At 33.9% G+C, this 21,535-nt stretch overlaps 3 protein-coding genes across 6 annotated transcripts; 2 read left to right on the top strand and 1 right to left on the bottom strand.

Annotated features, from left to right (window-relative positions):
• Positions 1 to 720: 720 nt before the first annotated feature.
• LOC114184246 (ATP-dependent 6-phosphofructokinase 3-like) lies at positions 721 to 4,405 on the top strand. Of its 3 annotated transcripts, none has more exons than XM_028071530.2 (13): positions 721 to 738; positions 1,141 to 1,298; positions 1,511 to 1,557; positions 1,672 to 1,711; positions 1,794 to 1,856; positions 1,947 to 2,084; positions 2,241 to 2,453; positions 2,533 to 2,601; positions 2,731 to 2,860; positions 3,036 to 3,301; positions 3,601 to 3,649; positions 3,721 to 3,875; positions 4,048 to 4,405. In XM_028071530.2, exons 2-13 carry the CDS (start codon positions 1,218 to 1,220, stop codon positions 4,219 to 4,221), a joined length of 1,425 nt encoding a protein of 474 aa, XP_027927331.2. In that variant the 5' UTR covers positions 721 to 738; positions 1,141 to 1,217; the 3' UTR covers positions 4,222 to 4,405. The 3 variants fall into 3 exon arrangements, with proteins under 3 accessions (XP_027927331.2, XP_027927330.2, XP_085529311.1); XM_028071529.2 differs by having other exon boundaries at positions 728 to 959; XM_085673185.1 differs by lacking the exon at positions 721 to 738 and having other exon boundaries at positions 784 to 1,298.
• LOC114184245 (uncharacterized) lies at positions 4,292 to 13,976 on the bottom strand. Its single transcript, XM_028071528.2, has 15 exons — positions 13,160 to 13,976; positions 12,745 to 12,800; positions 12,193 to 12,251; positions 12,019 to 12,090; positions 10,997 to 11,077; positions 10,296 to 10,403; positions 9,567 to 9,629; positions 8,815 to 8,895; positions 7,952 to 8,017; positions 7,282 to 7,437; positions 6,456 to 6,536; positions 6,228 to 6,266; positions 5,912 to 5,994; positions 5,591 to 5,663; positions 4,292 to 4,642 (listed from the first exon to the last, which is right to left on the bottom strand). The coding sequence occupies exons 1-15, from the start codon at positions 13,693 to 13,695 to the stop codon at positions 4,463 to 4,465; spliced, it is 1,734 nt and encodes a 577-aa protein (XP_027927329.2). The 5' UTR covers positions 13,696 to 13,976; the 3' UTR covers positions 4,292 to 4,462.
• A 3,162-nt stretch (positions 13,977 to 17,138) lies between these two features.
• On the top strand, positions 17,139 to 20,474 carry LOC114184996 (protein CHUP1, chloroplastic-like). 2 transcript variants are annotated; one of them, XM_028072457.2, is made up of 5 exons: positions 17,139 to 17,225; positions 17,626 to 17,903; positions 18,002 to 18,090; positions 18,688 to 19,452; positions 19,537 to 20,474. In XM_028072457.2, the coding sequence occupies exons 2-5, from the start codon at positions 17,702 to 17,704 to the stop codon at positions 20,347 to 20,349; spliced, it is 1,869 nt and encodes a 622-aa protein (XP_027928258.2). In that variant the 5' UTR covers positions 17,139 to 17,225; positions 17,626 to 17,701; the 3' UTR covers positions 20,350 to 20,474. The 2 variants fall into 2 exon arrangements, with proteins under 2 accessions (XP_027928258.2, XP_027928256.2); XM_028072455.2 differs by having other exon boundaries at positions 17,154 to 17,303.
• Positions 20,475 to 21,535: the final 1,061 nt, after the last annotated feature.

The raw sequence follows: 21,535 nt of genomic DNA, 5'->3' as shown, positions 1-21,535 counted from the left end.
GAAATTTTTAATATATTTAAAGTTTTCAAATATATATATATATATATATATATATATATACTTATAAATAAAATTTTAGCATATCAAACTATTTGTTGAAGAGATCTCTAAATCATTTGTTATCCAACAAATTTCAGAACAATAAAAGTCATCCTCATCTTAATTTAACTGCAATATCATTTCTATTTTAACCACAACCTTTTTAACGAAAAATAAATAATATTAGAGTTAACTGAAAAATTAAATAAAACAAACCCAATCAAAATATATAATAATAAACTTTAGTTCAAACTTAATTAAATATACTCACAATCACATAAACTTAACATTGAATTAAACTTAACAAATTCGGACAGACAACACCAAAGGGGAGAAAGAAGAAACCTAACTAAGTAAATGAAGCAAAGTTAAAGTCTAGGATGGTCCAAATTGAACTCTTTCAATTATCACACATCACTCCTATAAAATTCAATCTTTGCATTTGACTCTTATAGCTACTTTTTTTCCTCACACTCCATGCTTTTACGATGGGCATCAGAAACAAATATTTCCAATTGGCTACGCAGTTGACACAAACTTTGAGAAAAGGAAATAATCTTAGTTTTCATTGAAGAGCCACGACAGCTGGTGACTTAATCTGTGGTTAAAAAATCAGCAGCAACACTTCGTTAGGTTTATTTATTGCATAAATTATTGATCGATGATCATCTGTGTGGTGCCCTTTCGTCTCAAATAAAGGTGATCACTCTCTCTGGTCGGTGTGCTTAGTGCAAATTGGAGAATAAGTTGACAAACAGTATGAAGCATTTTTCCAGAAAAAGATACGACAAAATTGGTGGTCCTAAACAAAAAAATTAAATAGAATTAAAACCAAACTCTATAGTATGAGTATGATCTCATCACGCATGCTCTCAGACAAGGACTTCATCTCTGGAGACTCAACGGAAACTCCGTCGCTGGTTTCAATTTCTATTGTTTTCTCTATAGAAAATGTCATCCAGTTGTTACTTTATATATTTCATGCCTAATCAAATACTTTGTCGTGAATCACTATTTACTTTTTAGTTGTGTAATTTGTGCCATTACCTATGTTTTATGGTACATACATAGTATTTGGTTTGATATTTGCTAGGATTTCAGGTGTGTAGCAGAAACCTCCGAGTCCCACCAAAACCTTGTAAATCCAGTTGAGGTATCATACAGAATCCGACAACACCATGGTGGATTCCACCACAGCTGCTTCTGGGTTTGTACTTGAAGATGTTCCTCATCTATCTGATTACATCCCTCACCTCCCCGTAAGGCTCTTAATTCTCCCTCTATTTAAAAAACTCAGTTTCTGGTTTGAGTGGGTGTGCTTGTATTATAGTGAATCAGTTAGAGATCATACTAAATATGATTTTTTAGATAATTATTATAAAAGTCAACAACTTTGGTGCTTCTGATCAAAGCTTTGGACTGTTTACTCTGTTTGATTTATAGCATATGATTCATTTTTTTAATCATGCAGACATATCCAGACCCGTTACAAGACAATCCTTCCTATTCGGTTGTTGCGTAAGCCAATCATTTTAAATATTCTTTCTGGTGTTGGTTTACTGTGTTACGTAGTCACTGTTGGAATGTTTCGGAATCAATTGGGACTAAGATGGATTATTCTTTATTCCACAGGCAATATTATGTGAATGTGGATGATACAGTTGCGCAACAGGTTGCTGAATTTTCACCTTTTAGTAGATGGGGTTCTGTTTCTACCATTGTTGCAGTGTTTCACAATTGGTTTCATTGTGCAGATAGTTGTACACAAAAATAGTCCAAGAGGGACCCATTTTCGGCGTGCTGGGCCAGCTCAGAAGGTTTTACCCTTTTTTTTTTTATCAAAAATAAGACCTTGATTTCACTTATGTAATTCATGTGAAAACAACGGTGATTTGAATGCTTGGCAGGTATATTTTGATTCAGAGGAAGTGTGCGCTTGTATTGTCACTTGCGGTGGGCTTTGTCCTGGTCTGAATACAGTTATAAGAGAAATAGTATGCGGCTTGTATCATATGTATGGGGTGCACAGAGTTCTGGGAATACAGGTATCATTTATGGATAAATTGTAACATCACTCATGTATATGTGTGTATTTATTATAACCGTAACAGATTAAGAGCTTTATTTGCAATTTTGACAGAGTAATTTCTGGCGAGCATGTGTATGATTAAAGTGTAAATCTTGTGTTTGGTCACATGTAGGGAGGATATACAGGTTTTTATTCTCGAAATACAGTTCCTTTAACGCCAAAGGTTGTGAATGATATCCACAAACGTGGTGGAACCATCCTTGGGACTTCATATGGTGGCCATGACACCTCAAAGATCGTTGATAGCATTGAGGACCGAGGCATTAATCAGGTTTATATACTTGGAGGATATGGAACTCAGTATGAAGCAGCTATGATTTTTGAGGTATATGCTTTAAAGTTTTGTGGGTATAATGTTTTTCACTGATTAAATTTGTAGTCATCAGATTTATTTATTCCTGCAGGAAGTTAGAAGGCGTGGCTTGAAAGTTGCAGTAGTTGGAATTCCAAAAACTATTGACAATGATATCCCAGTAATGACAATTTAACTGTAAAATTGTACACGTGAAAATTGCTATACTTTTATGTCTTTTTAATCAAAAAGGAAGAAGGATTTGAGTTTAAGGAATCACCTATTTAGTGTCATTCTGTATTTGAATTAGGTTATTGATAAGTCAATTGGCTTTGACACTGCTGTCGAAGAGGCACAACGAGCTATCAGCTCTGCTCATGTGGAAGCAGAAAGCGCAGAGAATGGTATTGGCGTTGTAAAATTAATGGGGCGTTACAGTGGTAAGTTTCATTCGTTTCTTTGACAGTATAAAACTTTAGCTTAATGATATCACTGAAGTGTGGAAGATCATAAAATAGACTAGTATGCAGCTATGATGCTTGATTGTAATCCACAAATCCATGTCATATTTCTTTTATTTTTATTTCAGTCACCAAATATTGAGATTTCATGCAGGATTTATAGCCATGTATGCAACTCTTGCAAGCAGAGATGTAGACTGCTGCCTGATTCCAGAATCGCCATTTTATATGGATGGTCCAGGAGGACTGTTGGAGTTCATTGAGAGAAGACTGAAAGAGCAAGGGCACATGGTTATAGTAATTGCTGAAGGTGCAGGTCAGGAGCTTCTTTGTGGTCACCCACCCATTGTTAATAAGCAGGAGGCTTCTGCAGATCAATTACTTCCAGATGTTGGTCTGTGGTTATCCCAGAAAATTAAGGTAAAAGCTACGCAAGTTTGGTTTCTATATTGAATGTCTAGATTTTCTTCAATAGATACCCTAAGCTTTTTGAAGTGGGCAATTTTGAAGTTGGTAACTCGAAATTCCACCAAAAACCATAAGTAATGTGATTATTTCAGTTGTTAGAAAAGTTGTTTGGTGTTGACAATCACAGCAACATCGGTAGTCTAACTTGCTTAGGCAACGCATGGGACTGTGAATTCTCTGGAAACTCATAAAACATTCCTTTGATTAATTTTCCATTTTTGGTTTTACATTTAAATGTTTATTTTTTGTAGGATCACTTTGCAAAATGTCGAAAAATGCCTATTAATCTGAAGTACATTGGTGAGCTCTCTTCTTTAAACAGTATATTTACTAAAGAACAAACATGTGACCCATAAAAAATTGTCTCGCAGATCCTACATACATGATCCGTGCTATACCAAGTAATGCATCTGATAATGTATTCTGCACCCTCCTTGCCCAAAGTGCAGTTCATGGTGCAATGGCAGGATACACAGGCTTCACCGTGGGTCCTGTCAATGGCAGAAATTGTTACATTCCATTTCATGTAAGTTCTTGCGACTCTAACCAAATCTATTTGCTATTGTGCCAATTGCTTGGCTCCTTTCATATGTGTCGCAAGGAACAAACTCTGTAAATATTGAGAACACCTTAAATATGCTATTCTTGCCCCTATATTACTGGTTTACCTTAACAGAGTGCTGTTTATGTACGTGCAGCTGATAAACGAGGGAGAGAAGAGGGTTGTGATAACTGATAGAATGTGGGCAAGGTTACTATCTTCAACCCATCAGCCTAGCTTCTTGAATCCAAAAGATAGCATTGCAGTGAGAGAGGAAAGAACTGAACACCAAACTTCAGACGGACAGAGCCAACCAGAAATAGCAGACTAAACAGACCGTATACAGAGCACAAATATCACGCCAAGTTAAAATGCCTTTAAATTGTGGTGACCATGTTAGATGATCAAATTGAATTAGCTTAAAGATCAAATTAGATAATTAAGGTCGGATAAAACCAAATCAGTACATGTTTTGCGGTATTTAAGCCACAATGAGTGCATTTACATTTACAAAATTTTGAATTACAGCTTAGATATCAAAAGAATGTGAGATCTGCATAACACCACCGGCATCAGTTAACTATTACTCTACTAAATACGGTGTTAATAACCTCTTTCAGATCCTTGCAACCTACAACTTTCATTTCTTCCAGACCTTCGGTTTCTAGAAGTTTTTCAGCTTGCTTTGGTACTACACACATTCTGTAACCCAACTTCGCCACTGTGTTAACCCTTTTATCAATTCTAGGAACCTGTATCATTAAATAAACAAATTATCAGGGTAAGACATCGACGGAATAAACAAGCAATCCGTTTAATTTGGCTTAATGAACAGAAGTAAGGAGCTTTTCTTAGAAAACAAAACAAAAAAGTGTTGTTTTCAAACGGGAAGGATGTCTTAGAATTTACTCTAGGTAGCATGGTTTCCATAAACCAAAATCAACCGGCAGGAATCAAGTCCAATCTAACAAAGGGAAATTGTATTATTAATGAAACACTCAGAAACAGAATTGCAAGAGTGGTACTACTAACTAAGCAAACCGTTTGGTCAAAGCTACAGACTTAAGACTGAAAGAGACAACATCACCGCTGCCATTGCAAAGTCCCCTTTCTAGACAGATCCGATCACAATTGTTTTCTCTTTTTTAAGCAAGCATGAATTTATTAATAAAAACAACCTAGAACTAAGCGCACACGTGTGTTCTCTCTCTTTTAACTGAATCCCACTCTGTAGATGCTTTACACAAGTTGTTCCCTCCTAATTTACCATTTTGGGCCAACTATAGTAATTAGTAACAATTTAGGTCCATAGTCCTATCACAACCTCAAATACATATTGTGGACATAAAGGCAGAAAAATGCTTGACCTAGCCATATCATGTCATTGTTCATAAGAACTAAAAACCGACCAGTTAACTCAAATCTGCACTCCACAACAGAGTTCGACAATACAATCCTTTCCACCACTTTCCTGACTATGTAGAAAACTGAAAATGCCACTTAATTCAAAACACATGAAATCTCACAGGCAACAGATCCGAAATTTTCACAAAGACTTCCATAGATTGAAATGCAAAGCAAATTTAACCTCTACAAACCCTTCAATAATCAGCACATTGCTACGCTATTGAAAACTCTTAATTGATTTTGAGTATCGTAGTAGTGAGTAGCAACCTTTAACATTAAATGTGCTTACTTACCATGCGAAGCTCTCCACTAAGGCCAATTTCACCAATGAACGCAGTCCCCTCTGGAATTGGGAACTCCAAGAAACTGGAAAAAAAAAAGACAACAAAGATAATAAACAAATTCTACCAATTTCTAGAATATTGTACTGGAAAAAAAAAAAAAGCATTCATGCCAATAGTGCCAGCTAACTTAATGAACATTGGTATTATAAAATCATTTCTCCAAACATGAAGCATAAAATGGTTAATAGTAACTTTTTAATCCTCACATCACATTGGGAAAAGTCAGACCAACAAGAATGAACATCATTTAAAATAATTTAGAACACGAACCTGCTGCACATTGCAGCTGCTATTGCAAGATCTCCAGCTGTCTCTGTCACTTTGAATCCACCAACAACATTCAAAAACACGGCCTGTTGAACAAGTGGCAAGATGAGGAAATACATATTAGAGATCTACTAGTTATAATTTTTATTTGTATTGTAATTTCATTTAACATTCATCTGTGGCAGTATTAGTTTCCACGAGGCTTCTTATAGAAACTGGACCATGAAGAAAAAACACATGAAACCTGGTCATAAACATTTCATAGAGATAGAAAGACAAGAACGTCAAAAGGATATAACATATTTGTAAATCAGCTTACATTATCCTGGAGATGAAGACCTGCTTGCTTAATAAGTACCTACAGTTCAAGGAATAGTGCAATAATAAATACACAACTTAACAAATTTCATTGCGGCAGGCTATATTTATAACAAGAGAACCAATATCACCATCAAGCATCCCTTTCATTCATTTTCTCATTCAAATGAATTACTATATGGGAAGATTATGAAATATTGTTAAAGAATTACCAAGAAGAGTGGCTTACACATTTAATAATATTAGCTCTGTTTGCATGGATCCCATTGGATTGTGAACTCGAAACTGGGCTATGAGTGAGGCAAAGTGCCTGTAGAATAAAATTAAAAATCAATAAAATAATTTTCTATAAGGATATCAGAGCATAAATAATACGGATAAGAAGAATGCACAATGATGAAAATTAAGGTGTATTCTTAATCTCTATCACAGACACACGATAACAATAATGTGACGAGCTTTGAGGATTTGACACAACAACTTCTTATGGAATCTTTGTTGCAGGCATCATACTCGGGATTGTAAGTTTAAGACTTTGGTCTTACAAGATCTCTCCATTGGAATATACTGACATAACATAAAATCTAAGACCCTGTGTCTTATTAATTAAATAATATATCTGTCTTGGAAACATATATTTCTATCAACAACCAAATAAAGCATTAATTAGAATGTGAATCTTATAAGACTCTTATACTGGAAAAGAAGTTCTAAAAAGGTCTTAAAAAAGTGATGTGGCATGATGGAACCCACAAAAAATAAATTAAGATCTCATAAAATGACCCTTGCAGTCGAGATGGCCTGACAAAAAATCTCTAGATGATAAATAGGGATCATTTCTTCACCACGTATCTATTCACAATTTAAAATCTACAAGCTGTTATGATTGCATTTATCAGCTAATAAGAAAGCCAAGCTCATTTTATGCATCACTGCTTGGAATTACTTATATCCACAATCAATGACAAGGACAATGGTGACGTTTCTCAAGATATAGGATATAGAAGAAAATACACAATGGATGGAGCCATATTCAACGATAATAGGAAAATTACCTGAATTTCAACTAAAAAAGTTCTTGTACCATCCATTATTACAGCAATAGCAAGTCCAGCTAAAACATTTGAATCAGAGTGTTGTTGAGTGAGAAACATTTCACTGGCATTTGAAACAACCTGGAGTCCTGACTGTGACATCTCAAGAACTGCAAGCTGATCATATAAATAAACACAGATAGAACATCAATTTTCTCAAGTCGTTCTAACTGTAGAAGGTAATAAAAGATAGATGACCAAATGCCATTATGAAATTGACATGATAGCATACAAAGAAGGAGCTTCTAAATTTAGCTTGATTAAGCAATGATAAAATGTCAACACATTATGATAATATATAGTCTCAGTCCTTCACCTAGCAGTTCATATGCATGCCTGAGTACTCCAATAATTTAAACTTGCTGCCAGATATATCAGATAACGTACCCATTCTCAAAATTAAGCATCACAGAAAAATGCTAATGACAGAAATAGAACAGAAGAAAAAAGCAAGAAATCAATGACATGGTCCAAACATAAAGTGCAAGAAACCAATGCTAGTAATATACTGTTCATGATATTCATATATTAAGAGTACTGATAACATGGTTCTTCAAAAGTATTAGTACAAAAAAAATAGTTACAACCAAGGAAGACATCTTATATGTAATAGGCAATAGTCATGGCATACCTCATCAGTGGAACCAAAGCGATTTTTCACAGCTCGAAGCATTCGATATGGAGAGTACTTCTCACCCTAAGCAATAATTTGAAAAATTAGCACGGAGAAAATTGAAATGAAACGTGATGATTCAACAAGTAATACACAGAAAAAAACCTGTTAAAAATAAAATTACACCATCAGTTAAAATGTAATATTGTAAAAATAAATAACAATTATTCAGGCAAAAGGGAATAAGAAGAATTATGTGCTGTGACCATAACAAACTTCAGAAAGGAATAAAAAATTTATTGACAATGTAAATATTGTTCCACTATACATTTTAACTCATTTTTACAAATAAACCTGTTTCAGTAAAATAAATCAAATAACATAATTTCAGATTGTGAGAGATTGTATTCAGATCCTACATTGACTAAATATTCCTAGTGTAGAATTATATGATAGAATTAAAGCCTATCCCAAATCCATTATTAGACCACCTAAATCCATTATTGGGACACCTATATTTCTTTACATTCTAGACAATTCCTAGGTGTGAAGGAAAGTTGTTATTGGGCCACCCACATTTATCCCCACTCAAAATGTCTGGTCTTGAGCGTGAATGATCACAACATGATGCCAGCAAGAGACTGTTCACCCACCCTTTTAAGAAAATTGTTTTGATTTAGCAGAATGCGAAACTTTAAATACATACCCCTCGGGAAAATGTTCATATTTAGCCCTGCCAGGATATAGTGCTTTACAGACAAGACACTACAGTAATGACCCAAAAAAATAGATAAACAAGCCCAAAAATTGAAACGATAACGATGGGCAGCTCTACCAAGTAACGACAATCCAAAGAAAGAATGGTGTAATGAGGTACCAACTTCCATATACAAAACGACATCAACTATATGCTCCAAGACGCGAGGTCCTGCTATCTCTCCAGATTTGGTCACATGTCCAATCTGAAACACAAAGCAAAAGAGAAAGTAAAGTTTTTTTACTAATAATGCTAACACTTCAAAGGCCACAATAAGAGACATGGACACAGATAAATTACAAATGAAATCCACACAAGCAACATCAATCATATTATCTGCCATTTCAGCACAATCATGTGACTTTTACCTTGATGGGATCACAAAGACTGTAAAAACATTTCCAGTTTTACTATAACAACATATGTAAATTGCATACTTGGCTGAATAAGGGGATTAAACTGTTGAAAAAGTATCTCTTATTATTGGAAAATATCTTCTATTTGAGGGGTCTATTAATCTGATTTGTATTTTATTTTATTTTCTACTTAATTTCCTCTATTAAGTAATTAATGTACTGGTTCCTAAGTCATTAATATTGCAAGGAACAGTAGTGCTGGAAAATGCTTTAAGTAATCAAAGGTCTAAGAAAACCAAATAGGTGGATTCATGTATAGTAGCCTAATTATCCTACGAAGTTTGATTTTCTATTTACTGTTACTAAATTTACTCCGCTGTAAATATTTTAAATAAGGAATGCTAATTAGTACATCAAACACTCGAACAATTCACCAAATATGATGCAAAAACACAATAGTGCATTAATAGATCAATTTTCCATTTACATATAATTCACAAAAATTGATAGATGTGCTCACCAAAATAACTGAGATGTTAGTTGTTTTAGCAAATCGCATCAAAGCTGCAGTACATTCCTTCACCTGTTACACAACAAGAAAAAGTCACATCCAATGTACCACAGAACCAGAACACCATGCATACCAATGACCATAAAACCAACTAAAAATATTAAACGGAATTAATCAATCATGAGTTTGACCTTTTAAAAAAATCCTTTATTTGACAATGATTAAATATTATGAATCAGAGTTTGAGAGAAAAACTAATAATCTGATTTTTTTTTTTTTTTAGTTAGCGCCAAGGATGTCCCCCAATAGATAGTCCAACACTAATTCTTTTGGATGTATAGATCATCAAAGTGGATTCTGCCTCTCCCAATAAAGTCATCTCCATAGACAAGGTTAGGAATTGAATCCTTGACATGTTTAGGAACCCAGCTATTTACCAACTTACCAAATGTGCTGAACTTTGTTGGTGATAGTTTAAAAATTGATATTGAAGTTGTTATTCTCTAAAACAGAGATCAGTATCTACAGACTACAGGGTGCAGTGAATGTTAAACAGATATAACTGGCACTAGCTAACCCTACTGAGCTGGAAACAGCAGACAGCTAATAAAACTACAACCTACTCTACACATAAGAGAAATAAACAATAAACCTAAATGCACTCCGCCTAACATAGTTAAAACATCCAACAAAAATGTAAGGTCTCTTGAAGGTAGTTAAGTTTGGTATATTCAAAACCTGTGTAATCCCTCCAGCACTTCCTATTACTGTATTCAGGTAAGCAGTTTGTATTGAATCAACCACCAGAGCACAAGGGGATAGACCATGAGTTTTCCTCAATATGTCCTACCACCAGAAAGCAAAAGTAAAGAACAGTTATCAATCGTAGATAGTAATAGCAGTCAAAAAAAAAAAGCAGCAGTGTTATAGTACACAGTGGAATGCCTCTTTATATGTACATAGATTAAATAATTAAGTAATTTATATCATATACATACAAATGCTAAAAAAGTGCTCAAATTTCACAACATATTCATAATTAACAATCGGAAGTCACAGGTTTTAAGCAAAACATACAAGGAAATAACAATATAAGTCATTTTAAACATTCAATAAAAAGTGGTTGAGTGTTGCTCACAGAAAACTGTAGAGGTTGAGGGTTCAAAGATTAAAACAGAGGTGATTCAGAATAGTAGAGAAAATAATGGAGAATAGGTATCCCCAGAAATACTGCATGACGAGAGTGCTTGTTGGTCCAAGCCAAACAGTGTTGGTGTCACACAATACGTAAAGTGAATGGGAAACTACATACAATTAGGGAATAGATAATTTTGCCACCCCCCGTGAAAAAGACTACGTGACAGTGTTGGAAAATCAAAACTCATGTATAAATAAAATACTGGAAGAAAAACTAATCAGCAAAATTCAAGACAATGTACCTCAATATCAGTACTTGAATATAAATAAATATTGGACTTGATCCCAAGGCGATCAGCTCTAGCACAAATTTGCTTAAGGCTCTGTCACATAACACAGAACAAATGCTTGTTAAATTATAAAAGTGTCAGAGACCCTAAAGAAAATCAAAAGTTGAACTATCCATCTTCAACAGCAGTGCAATCAAGGATCAACCATCTAACATTAAAAAAAAAATGATTATAGGCCAGGAGTTAAATGTCAACAGTATTAAAACAAGACATGGCAGTAATTTTCTGTAGATTAATTTCGTATAAATATCCAATATTTTAAATTTTCAACATCTTTACGTGGCATCTTCTTTTATAAGTCTTGAACAAGTATTTCATACAAAAGTAAGAATATAAGTACATTTTTTAGTTTAAGGAATTCTTCTTAGGCCCTCATGCATTGGTCGTGTTTAGAACCCTCAATCTAAACAATCAATACAAAAAAATAAAATTAGAACAGTATTTATATTTTAATCTAGTTCTATGTTATAGAGGAGTTATCACAGACATGTGCAAATGTTCTGACAGTATACAATAAATATAAACCATTTATCCTGTAAATTTGGTATAAAACAGATTGGACAACCTATCTGTGCTCTGGAGCTATGTGTCTGTAAAACTAAAACGTGTTTATAAAAACTCCAATTAAATTTAAAACACACATATTTTATAAGCTTATTGATGAATATAGAAATAGTCCATGTCAGTCCCTATAAATATAGAAATTATTGGCTTTAGTTCCTTAAAAAATGATTGCCTTGTTTTAGCCCCTCTTTTTTTCTTAATTATGTCAGGTGCGTTCTTTGTCCTTCACAAAAAGAAAAAAAAAAACATCTACTTATGGTTATGGAAATAGAGACTAAACTCACACATTTCCGCAAATGAAAGACCAAAAGAAGACAATCCTTTTCTGAGAGACTATAGAAAGAGAATATTTTCAAGGATTAAAATCATATTTAACCTTAAAACTGTTAACAGGTTCAGTGAAAGCAAACCTCTTCACCAGAGACATATACAACGGGAGGTGTTTCACCATCACTGCATTCATTTGCTATCATTGCTGAAATCTTCCAAATCAACATCACAAATAAACCAGACATTAATGACAGTTCACGAGATTGTTATAGAAAGTTGATTCTTGAAACTTTACCATCCAAATTTATCTGTACCTGTAACAACAGAGTACTTTTCCCAATACCAGGATCACCACCTACCAAAGTTAAAGAACCTTCCAAACCATTGTTGAAGATAAAGTTAGCCCCGGATAACCAAATTTACTTCTTGCAGGACCATCACGAAATTTGAATTGAAAAAAGTATTATTATCAGACAATCAACTGGAGGAAGAATTCATTTGAAAATCCAATTGAGATCTTAGAGGAAGAAAGAAAAAAATAATGTTTCGACCATGATTCATTCATTGAGATCAATCACCAAAGGCGGTAACTCTTTTGAACTAATCTAACCCACAAAATAAACAAGCATTAAGAAGAAAAATATCAATGTAATAAAAAATTACTCGTAATTAATTTTCACAGACACAGTAGAGGAATTGAAAGTGTGAAGTGACATGCTAATATAGTTTTAGCAGATAATGCATAGTTACATTTTATTATTTAAACACACTCATGTATACACGCCATGTCAAGAAATGCACCAATATCTTCGAACAGGCAAATCCATCATACCCAAACAAACATTAAAAGAAAAATTGGGTAGAACCTGGTACAAGACCTCCACCAAGCACCGTAGAAACTTCATTTCCGAGGGAACCAGACCTGAAATTGATGCGAACTGCACAGTATAAATTTGAGAAATGAAGCACGGCACATGTTTGTAAAAGCCTAGAAGAGCAAATTCCCCCTCACACACATCAAAGCATGGTAAAAGATTGTCCTACTAATTAAATCCTTTATGAAGATGAAAAGCATCCATAGAAACACTACATTGCTACATGTTCGCAGACCCTCCATATTTTTTCTACCTTTCTCCAAACAGTCCAACTACCCCAAAAAAACCTTAAAGTAACCCTCTGTTACCTAATATGAAATCCTCTTCAGCAATTACCACATGATCCAAAACAAGCAGAGTCCAAATACACAAACTTCAAATTTAGAAGAAAAAGAAAAGAACTTACAAAGGAATTCTCCACTTGTCGTGATTGAATCCACGGTTCACCTCTTCCAATTTGACGGGGCGCAGCTCTTCAGGTCGTCGTGGGAGCCACGAGCCCACTGCGTCCTCGGTAATGGCTAACCCCCCTCTAGATTTGTCAGTTAATTTGCTCTCGTGAAACTCTTGCATCGTGCCAGTTAATTCGCACTCGGGGCATGTCCCCCACCATTTCCCCGTCGTGTGCCCACAATCGGAGCACACCCACTGAGCTTTCACCTTCCCCTTTTTCTTCACCACTGCTACATCACTTCCCCTCAAACCGCTAGGGTTTTCATCTCCGTCGCTGTGATCGCCTTGCTGCGCAATTGGGCGAGCGTAGATGTTCCCATAGCTACTCCAACCGGTGGTGGCGGTTTCGTTTGTTGGTCTGTGCGTGTGGTCAGCTTCGGAAGAATCCGCCGTTGCAGAGTAGTGGGAAATGAGAGGTGGGAAAATGAATTCGGGGTAGCGAAGATGGAGCTTTTGTGCAATGAGGATGGTTCTAAGGAGCTTGCCCATGCTATGCTATTTGAGCGAGAAGAGAATGTTATTATTGTAAAAGCTTAATGTATCTTATACAATAAACAGTGGTGGCTTATATAAGCCTTTACAATAACTAATAACTGTAAAACTGAAAGTGCCGCAGTGCAGGGCAGTAATGTAGGCACGGAAATAAAACAAGAAAGTAACAACCCAGTTCAACCCCTATAACGCGTAGAACTTTGTGAGACTTAACAATGGTTGTCTTTGCTGCATAAACCCTGATTTGTGTTGTGGGGTTTATGGCGTGCGGGAACACTGGGGAAGGGTGGAGGATTTTATATCATTTGCTCCAAAAACAAGTGTAGAATTTAGAACTATTTTCAAATTATTCACCCACATAGATCTTCAGCCATTATAAAACGTTTTCAGAATGTTAATGGATAAACTTCTACATTTACTTGGGTTCAAACAATAACACTTGGATGAACTTTTAATTTCTGTAATAAATTTAGATAGCGGACGCCTCAAGTTTGGGAGACTTAAAACTTTTTTATTTATTAATAAAATAATTTATATATTAAAATGTATGATAATTTTATAATTATTTTAATAAATTTATATTAATATTAAAAGAAAAAATTATAACTTTTTTTTAAAAGTTTAAAACAGTAAGTACTAACAAATTTTTTTTCTAAGGTCTAAAACTACAACTTTATCTGTTTGGATCTAAACGTATGGTCAAAATGTTTTTCTATTCGGTTAAAAATGTTATTTTTCTGTTCTATACTCAAATTGTTTTCCTATTTTGTAAATATTTTAAAGTGATAACTATATTTAATAAAAAAAATTATCACGTCAAAATGATGGGTTAACGAAATTATGTCTACAAATAAAAATAAAACTACAATTCATTTGCTGGAATATCATAGTTCTTTTATCATGACAATTATGACTAAACTACTGGCATAAATACTTATATTTATATATATATATATATATATATATATATATATATATATATATATATATTAAAGTTTAGGTTTGATTAATAATTTAGTTATAATATTTAATTTTTTCTTATATTTTTTTTACTCAATTAAATCTTTTATTTCTAGAAAAAATATTTATTATATATTATTTTAAAATTAAATCTATATAATATCAAAATCAGACTCTGTCACGTATAAAAAATTTAATATTTTTTATCTTAAATTTTTTTAATTTTGACAAGTTGTATCTTTCAAATTATATGTCGCACTTAGATTTTTAAAAAACAGAGTATTAGAATTAAATTAATAATTAATTTAATATTTATATTAATTTATGTTTCACAGTTTTATCATGAGTCGTGCACAACCATCTTCCATTGTGTGTCATTACTGGAATGACTTTTGGTTGGTACATAACTTCTTTTCTTCCTCTTTTCCATGCATTTTCCCTTCTTATTTTACATTTTTTTCTTATGGAAAGGTTTCAAAGCTTTAACATAGTTGACCATTTCTTCAATTTCCCCACAATCATTTTATAACGTTGGTCCCTGTTAGAAGTCGTTTCAAGTCATGATGCAACTTACTGTTGTTATTTTTTTTTCATCTTCTTTATTTTCGTTTTTTTTTTTCAATGTAAATTAGTTTTACCTTTCTAGCTCTCAAATATTTATGTTAATGTATAAGTTGATTACAACTAAACTTGTTAGCTACCCATAACTCAAATAATAAGTAAGAGACGAGGAATATAAAGTATTTAAATATTTGTTTACGATAAAAAATGCTTTTTATTTGACTTTATATCCAAATTTTATAAACCTTTAAATACACGCAACTAATAAAGAAATGTGCATTCAGTGTGTGTATTATTTTTAATTTAATTTCTTTTTGTTTTCAACACCGAATTACATTCATTTTTAAGGAGTTCATACAACTTAAAAAAAAGTTTTTATTTATTTATACTTTGTTTCTTTTAATGATAAAAGTACGGATGAATCAAACATGTTCCACTTTTATCACCTAAACAATTTTTTCTTACAAGATAGAAATTACTATGTAAAGACCCCGAAATTCATTTTAACAAATTCTTATTTTTCAAATAGATATGTAATAGGACTTTGATGTAGTTTCAAACTTAAAAGGGGAATTGTGCTGCCAGCTTTATACCTTAAAATCAATATGTTCTAGGTCATATTTATTTAAGATCGAGAGACGGTGATCAAGTGTATCAAATACATAAATGTTGTAATAATGAATATATAAGTAATCTGATGAATCATATGATTTTTATTGGATTTATGGGCTCTTACTTAATTGGATTTAGGCCATACAAATAATTGTCACGATTAATATGTTTAAGGATTTTTGTAATACGCTTTAGTTATTAATTATTGCTACAACATGATGACGTTGAGATAATCTAGGTCACAATAGGTCGAGATTAAGATAGACTTACGCGTACATAAGGATGGACAACACCCTTGATTTTGTTAAAATTATTACTAAATATATGAAAAAAAAAATCAATTTTTCTCCACATTAGTGTATTATCCCCACTGACTTAGGGTCTTAGATCCGCCACTTCAAATCATTACATACTCCAAGATCATCTAGACTAAAAAGACTCAAATTATTACATACTAAGATGATTTTGGTTATTACATACCAAAATGATTACAGTCATTACATACTCATAAGATTTAGGTCATTATAGGCCTAAATAATCAAAGATGTATAAATATAAGCTGAGATGATTTTGAATACATATAACACAGTTATGTATATACTTCCTTCTTCCTTCTTTAAATTAATATGATAAAAAATTATATGTATATACTTCCTTCTTTAAATTGATATGATAAAAAGGTAGATATATATACTTTCTCATATGTTCCACTTGCTCAGAATATTTCGAAGGAAAATATAGTTTCCTTCTTTAAATTGATATGATAAAAAGTAGATATATATACTTTCTCATATGTTCCACTTGCTCAGATTATTTCGCAGGAAAATATAATGAGAACCTAAGTAGATAAAAAAAAATTAAAATAAAATAATAATTATTAAAACGATTGTTTCTTTTTTGCATAACGAAAAGTTAAATAATATTTTTTTAAAATTCTAAAACAATGTATTACAATATTTCAAGGAAAATAAATAAAATAATTTAAATTTTTGATTAAAATAAAAATATTTACATTAATATATCCTATCGTTTCTTTTTCCATAACCATAATATTATATTGGCCTTTCAGTTTCTAATCAGTAATGGTTTCGCTGTTAACCCGGTATAACCAGAATGGACCCGAATATCGAATCTTCATTTTTATTCCTTTCTTTCTCTTCATAATTCCAATTTCTTTAATTTGAACTCTGTTTCTCTCGCTGACATGGCCCACCTTCCACGTCGCCTTCACCATTCCTACACACGACAAGAATCAATGGCCAACATTTCTTGGTATATATAAAGACACAATTTTTCAAAAAATTCGATTATGCCCAATTGCTGTTTTGGCCATGATGGGGACAACCTCACGCAACCAAAGCTATTTGCCAAAAGACAACGTCCATCACATTTAAGTAAACCTCCAAATTCGCAGATTTTCCTCTACTCACCTGAGTTGTTGCCTTCTCATGTTAACCTGTGTTGGCCTTTGAGTATTCGTCTTCATCTTCTTTTACTCGTTTTTTGTTTGTTTCATAATTTGAATTGAATTTTTTACTTGGTCATGCTCCCTTTCAGACATTTAGTTTTGACCTTTGATAGCGATGGATTATGTCATGAGCTATTCATTTATTTATTATTTTTTACTGTTACTAACGCGTGGAATCAATCTAACCAGCAAGCTACTATTAGGCCGCGCATGATTTGACTTTCTTGTGATTCATATGTGAATGGTTTCTGGTCACTTGTATGATTTTTCTAGTAAATATAATGTATTGTGAACTTTGCTTATCTATGACTTTGTTGTGTTTCTAGGCATAAACCACAAATGAATCTTGTGCTTTTTCTCTGGGTTTGAGATGGACGAGGATGATGATGATGATGGAAAGTTATGCGATATTTGTCTCTCTTCAAGGCTCAAAGAGAAATTAGATTAATTGTGAGGATGATGATGATCGGACAGGAAAAGGGTGTGAAGCCTGTTCTGCTTAAATTTGGTTTGGCTCTGGCTCTTTCGTTTGCTGGATTTCTCTACTCACGCTTCAGAATCAGAAGAATCAAGCCCTCTAAATCACGCAAGGGGGGTTCTTTCGGTTGGTTTTTGCCTTACCAATATTTCATCTCTCTTTTTCTCCTCTGTTTTCTTGAATGATGAATATAAGTGTCTTTTTTCGTTTTTTATCTTTCTCAGGTCACGAGAGTGAGGTTAATTCAGGAGGAGGTATAGGGGCAGCATTAAGTACTTGCAACACCGTCTCAGCAGGAAATTTTCTATGTTCTGTAAGTTGCTTCTGGGGGTACAACTATGTACTCTGTCACAGAGAGAAATAGTATTTTTCTGATTTTTTAAAGCTGTCATTTTAATAAGGATTTATCGTTGATTCCTTGCTATCAATATTGAGGTTTCCGACAAAAAAGTGAACTATTTAAAAAGTGTAAATCTTTTAGTAAAGTAGTAGTGTTTTAGGTAACAGTAGCCACTAATTAGTTAGGTTAGGTTAATGGACTGATATAGTTTGAACCAGGCATGTTCCTATAAATAAAGGGAGAGGTTGAGGTAGAGATTTCTCTTTCAATTTAAGGGCATTGTACAAAAGAGAAATAACAAAATTTTTGTTGAAACTAATTAGAGTATAGTAAGGAGTTGAGAAAGTTTTGGTCGAGCAACTGAATTCTAACATTCAAACCTTTCATATTATGGTGCTGTATCTAAGATACTTTTTAGGAAGAAAATAAATTTGTATGCAAGATACTTTTACATGCAATTACTAATTAACATAACTAATTATACACATTACATAAAGTTGGCCATTTTGTTTTTCTGAAAAGAAAACTTAAAAACTGAAACAGGGTTATTTAATTTTGCTTTGATTGCAGGAAGAAACTTGCACCAACAGGGTGATAACTGGCAATTCTCCTCTTGCTCTCTCTCGTGACAGTACACAAAATGGTGATAGAGATGAGTTCCTCCTTCCTGAATTTAATGATCTTCTTAAGGTCGTAGACTTTGGAGCCTCAGTTGTCAGAAATTCTTCTAAAAGAAATATGGAAGCACCATGGTTAAAAGAATATGCAGATCCGGAGAAGGATGACTACGAGCAAGAGGTAATTGAACTCCGGAACATGATTAGAATGCTTCAAGACAGGGAACAAAGTCTTGAGGTTCAACTGCTCGAGTACTGTGGTCTTAGAGAGCAAGAAACAGCAGTGATGGAGCTCCAGAATAGATTGAAAGCAAGTACTGTAGAGGTAAAGATGTTCAATCTGAAGGTTAAGACCTTACAGTCTGAGAATTTGAGACTAAAGGAACAGGTCTCGGATCATACAAAAGTGCTGGCTGAACTTGAGAGTGCAAAAGCGCAAGTAAAATTGCTTAATGAGAAAATTAGGTGTGAAGTTGAACAGAACAGGGAGCAGATCATGAGTCTTCAACAAAAAGTTTCCAGGTTGCAAGACCAACAATGCAAAGATGCTGCTTGTGATCAGGACATTCAAATAAAGCTGCAAAAGCTAAAGGAGCTCGAGTCTGAAGCAGAAGAGTTGAGGAAGTCTAATTTAAGATTGCATATAGAAAATTCTCACTTAGTTCGAAGATTAGATTCTACCCAAATCCTTGCTAATGCAGTTCTGGAAGACCCAGAGGTACGAAGATTATAATCACCAACACCTTTCCTTCATTCACTACTTGTCAGACCCTAATCTTTACCTTGTGCTTTTGAGATGCAGGTGGATGCTGTGAAGCAAGAAAGTGAGTGTCTTAAACAAGAAAATGAGCACTTGAAGAAGGAAATTGAGCAACTATATTCTGATCGATGTTCAGATCTTGAAGAATTAGTATATATGCGGTGGATAAATGCTTGCTTACGATATGAACTAAGAAACTATGAAGCCCCACCAGGTAAAACGGTTGCAAAGGACTTAAGCAGAAGCCTGAGCCCCACGTCTGAGAGGAAAGCCAAGCAGCTTATACTTGAATATGCAAATGCTGATGCACCAGGGAACATTGTGGACTTTGATATAGATCAATGGTCCTCCTCGCAGGCTTCTTCTCTCACTGACATTGGAGAGTGTGATGATTTTTCTTCTGTAGATAATTCATCTGCAGCCAAAACTAACACCACAAGCCAGACCAAGCTTTTAAGCAAGCTTAGACAACTGATACAAGGTAAAGACAGTGGTCATCACCATAGTCATGTTTCATCACAAGAAAAAATCAGACGTCAAAATAGCAATCTTCAACAGCAAAGTACTTCAACTGGAATTGAGGGTCTTAGGAGTGAGTTTTCAACTCCCATTGCCACATCTAGAACTTCCCTTGATTTCTCTAGGTTGACATGTACTCAGGAAGAAGTAAATAGGAGAAATTCAGATAGCGCTTTCATGGAAAGCTCAAAGAACTTCAGTGCACGTAAAAGTAGTTCCTTCTCAGATTCCTTAGGCTTGGAAAAAAATAATTTGGAGAAATACGCAGAAGCTTTAAAAGATTCTAGCGTGAGTGCTAGACAACAAAGACGTAGTAGATCAGCATCATGTAGTTAGTTTTTTGCAACTTATTATCATTGATGCATTAGAAATATATACGGTGAAGTAGTCAATGTAAATTAGTCGTCAGGTGTAGTTCAGACACCATCTGTGTATTAAATAAAAGTGCATTTTCAATCGTATGCATGATACATACATAGTTTTAGTTCTGATTACCACAGCACAGCATTTTATAACTTGGAGAATGATATTTGTCATAATTTCTTCTTATTCATGATTGGTGTATGATGTGGGACGTGGTACAACACCATTTAAAATTGGGTGAATTTGCAACGAGAGAATCGCGAGCCTCGTCATTTGTCATGGCTTTGGTAACTCGTTTTGGTATTAATATATCATTGCTCAAATCGTTGACATTTGCTTCATCTGCACTTGGCTTTGCATAACATCATAGCTAGTTTTTAGCACTAATTAATTGCATATCCTGGCGTTAAATCTGGCTGTACATGTCCTAGCCGGTGTGATGGAAAACAAATCTTGAGTAGGATTATTCCCACAATTTCCAACCAAAAAAATTGATAAAATAGAAAACGTGGAAGCGGTAAGAGACGAAGAATCTCAACTTGATGAGTATAAGGATCAAAAGTTGTAATGATTTAAATTCCAAAATTTGTAAATTCTAAGTAAAAAAATCTATAAAAAGACTTATATGCTATGCACTTTGTACTCATGGGTCCAAACACATTAAAGGCCCATCGGACAAGCCACCAGAGTCTTTTACAAGAAAAATAGGAACAATAGAAGGCTGGGAATTTCTCCCTGCACCCTCATATTTTTTTACCGTACCCCATAAGTAACCCATAAGTAAATTATAAAGTCAAATTATAAAGTCAAATTTGCTCTCCTCTTCTTCCATCATTCTCCCCCACGACACCTACTTATTTTTCTCCACCTCCACCCACCTCCACCATTTCTTCTTCTTCCACCTTCAACTCCATCCCATCTTCTCTCATATCTCCATCTTTACCTTTACCCCATCTTCTTCCACCTCCACCCCATCATCTTCTTCCATCTCCACTCTAAAAAATATTTACAAGTGTACATTCAAATAAATGAAGATATTATAATAATATGAAATGTTGATGTTTGATTCAATAGGCAACGATTCATTTTTGTTCTTTTTAATGTTGGTGTTTGACTCAATGGGCTATGGTTTGGTTGTAGAAAATGTGAGGGTGGAGGA

The sequence above is a fragment of the Vigna unguiculata genome, chromosome 5 (assembly GCF_037176805.1).
Source record: "Vigna unguiculata cultivar grain cowpea cultivar isolate G323 ecotype 2 chromosome 5, ASM3717680v1, whole genome shotgun sequence".
Lineage (NCBI taxonomy): Eukaryota > Viridiplantae > Streptophyta > Magnoliopsida > Fabales > Fabaceae > Vigna > Vigna unguiculata.
This window is presented reverse-complemented; position numbering and strand designations above follow the sequence as displayed.

What these genes read in the sequence shown, in the direction of transcription:
- LOC114184996 (XM_028072457.2), top strand. Translation starts at nt 17,702, where the DNA reads ATGCGATATTTGTCTCTCTTCAAGGCTCAAAGAGAAATTAGATTAATT. An exon ending in CAGGAAATTTTCTATGTTCT is followed by an intron (nt 18,091 to 18,687) that starts GTAAGTTGCTTC and finishes CTTTGATTGCAG; the next exon opens with GAAGAAACTTGCACCAACAG. An exon ending in CAGTTCTGGAAGACCCAGAG is followed by an intron (nt 19,453 to 19,536) that starts GTACGAAGATTA and finishes TTTGAGATGCAG; the next exon opens with GTGGATGCTGTGAAGCAAGA.
- LOC114184245 (XM_028071528.2), bottom strand. Translation starts at nt 13,695, where the DNA reads ATGGGCAAGCTCCTTAGAACCATCCTCATTGCACAAAAGCTCCATCTT. An exon ending in GACAAGTGGAGAATTCCTTT is followed by an intron (nt 12,801 to 13,159) that starts GTAAGTTCTTTT and finishes CATCAATTTCAG; the next exon opens with GTCTGGTTCCCTCGGAAATG. An exon ending in GCTTTGGTTCCACTGATGAG is followed by an intron (nt 7,438 to 7,951) that starts GTATGCCATGAC and finishes TTATATGATCAG; the next exon opens with CTTGCAGTTCTTGAGATGTC.
- LOC114184246 (XM_028071530.2), top strand. Translation starts at nt 1,218, where the DNA reads ATGGTGGATTCCACCACAGCTGCTTCTGGGTTTGTACTTGAAGATGTT. An exon ending in ATTACATCCCTCACCTCCCC is followed by an intron (nt 1,299 to 1,510) that starts GTAAGGCTCTTA and finishes TTAATCATGCAG; the next exon opens with ACATATCCAGACCCGTTACA. An exon ending in GGTTATCCCAGAAAATTAAG is followed by an intron (nt 3,302 to 3,600) that starts GTAAAAGCTACG and finishes TATTTTTTGTAG; the next exon opens with GATCACTTTGCAAAATGTCG.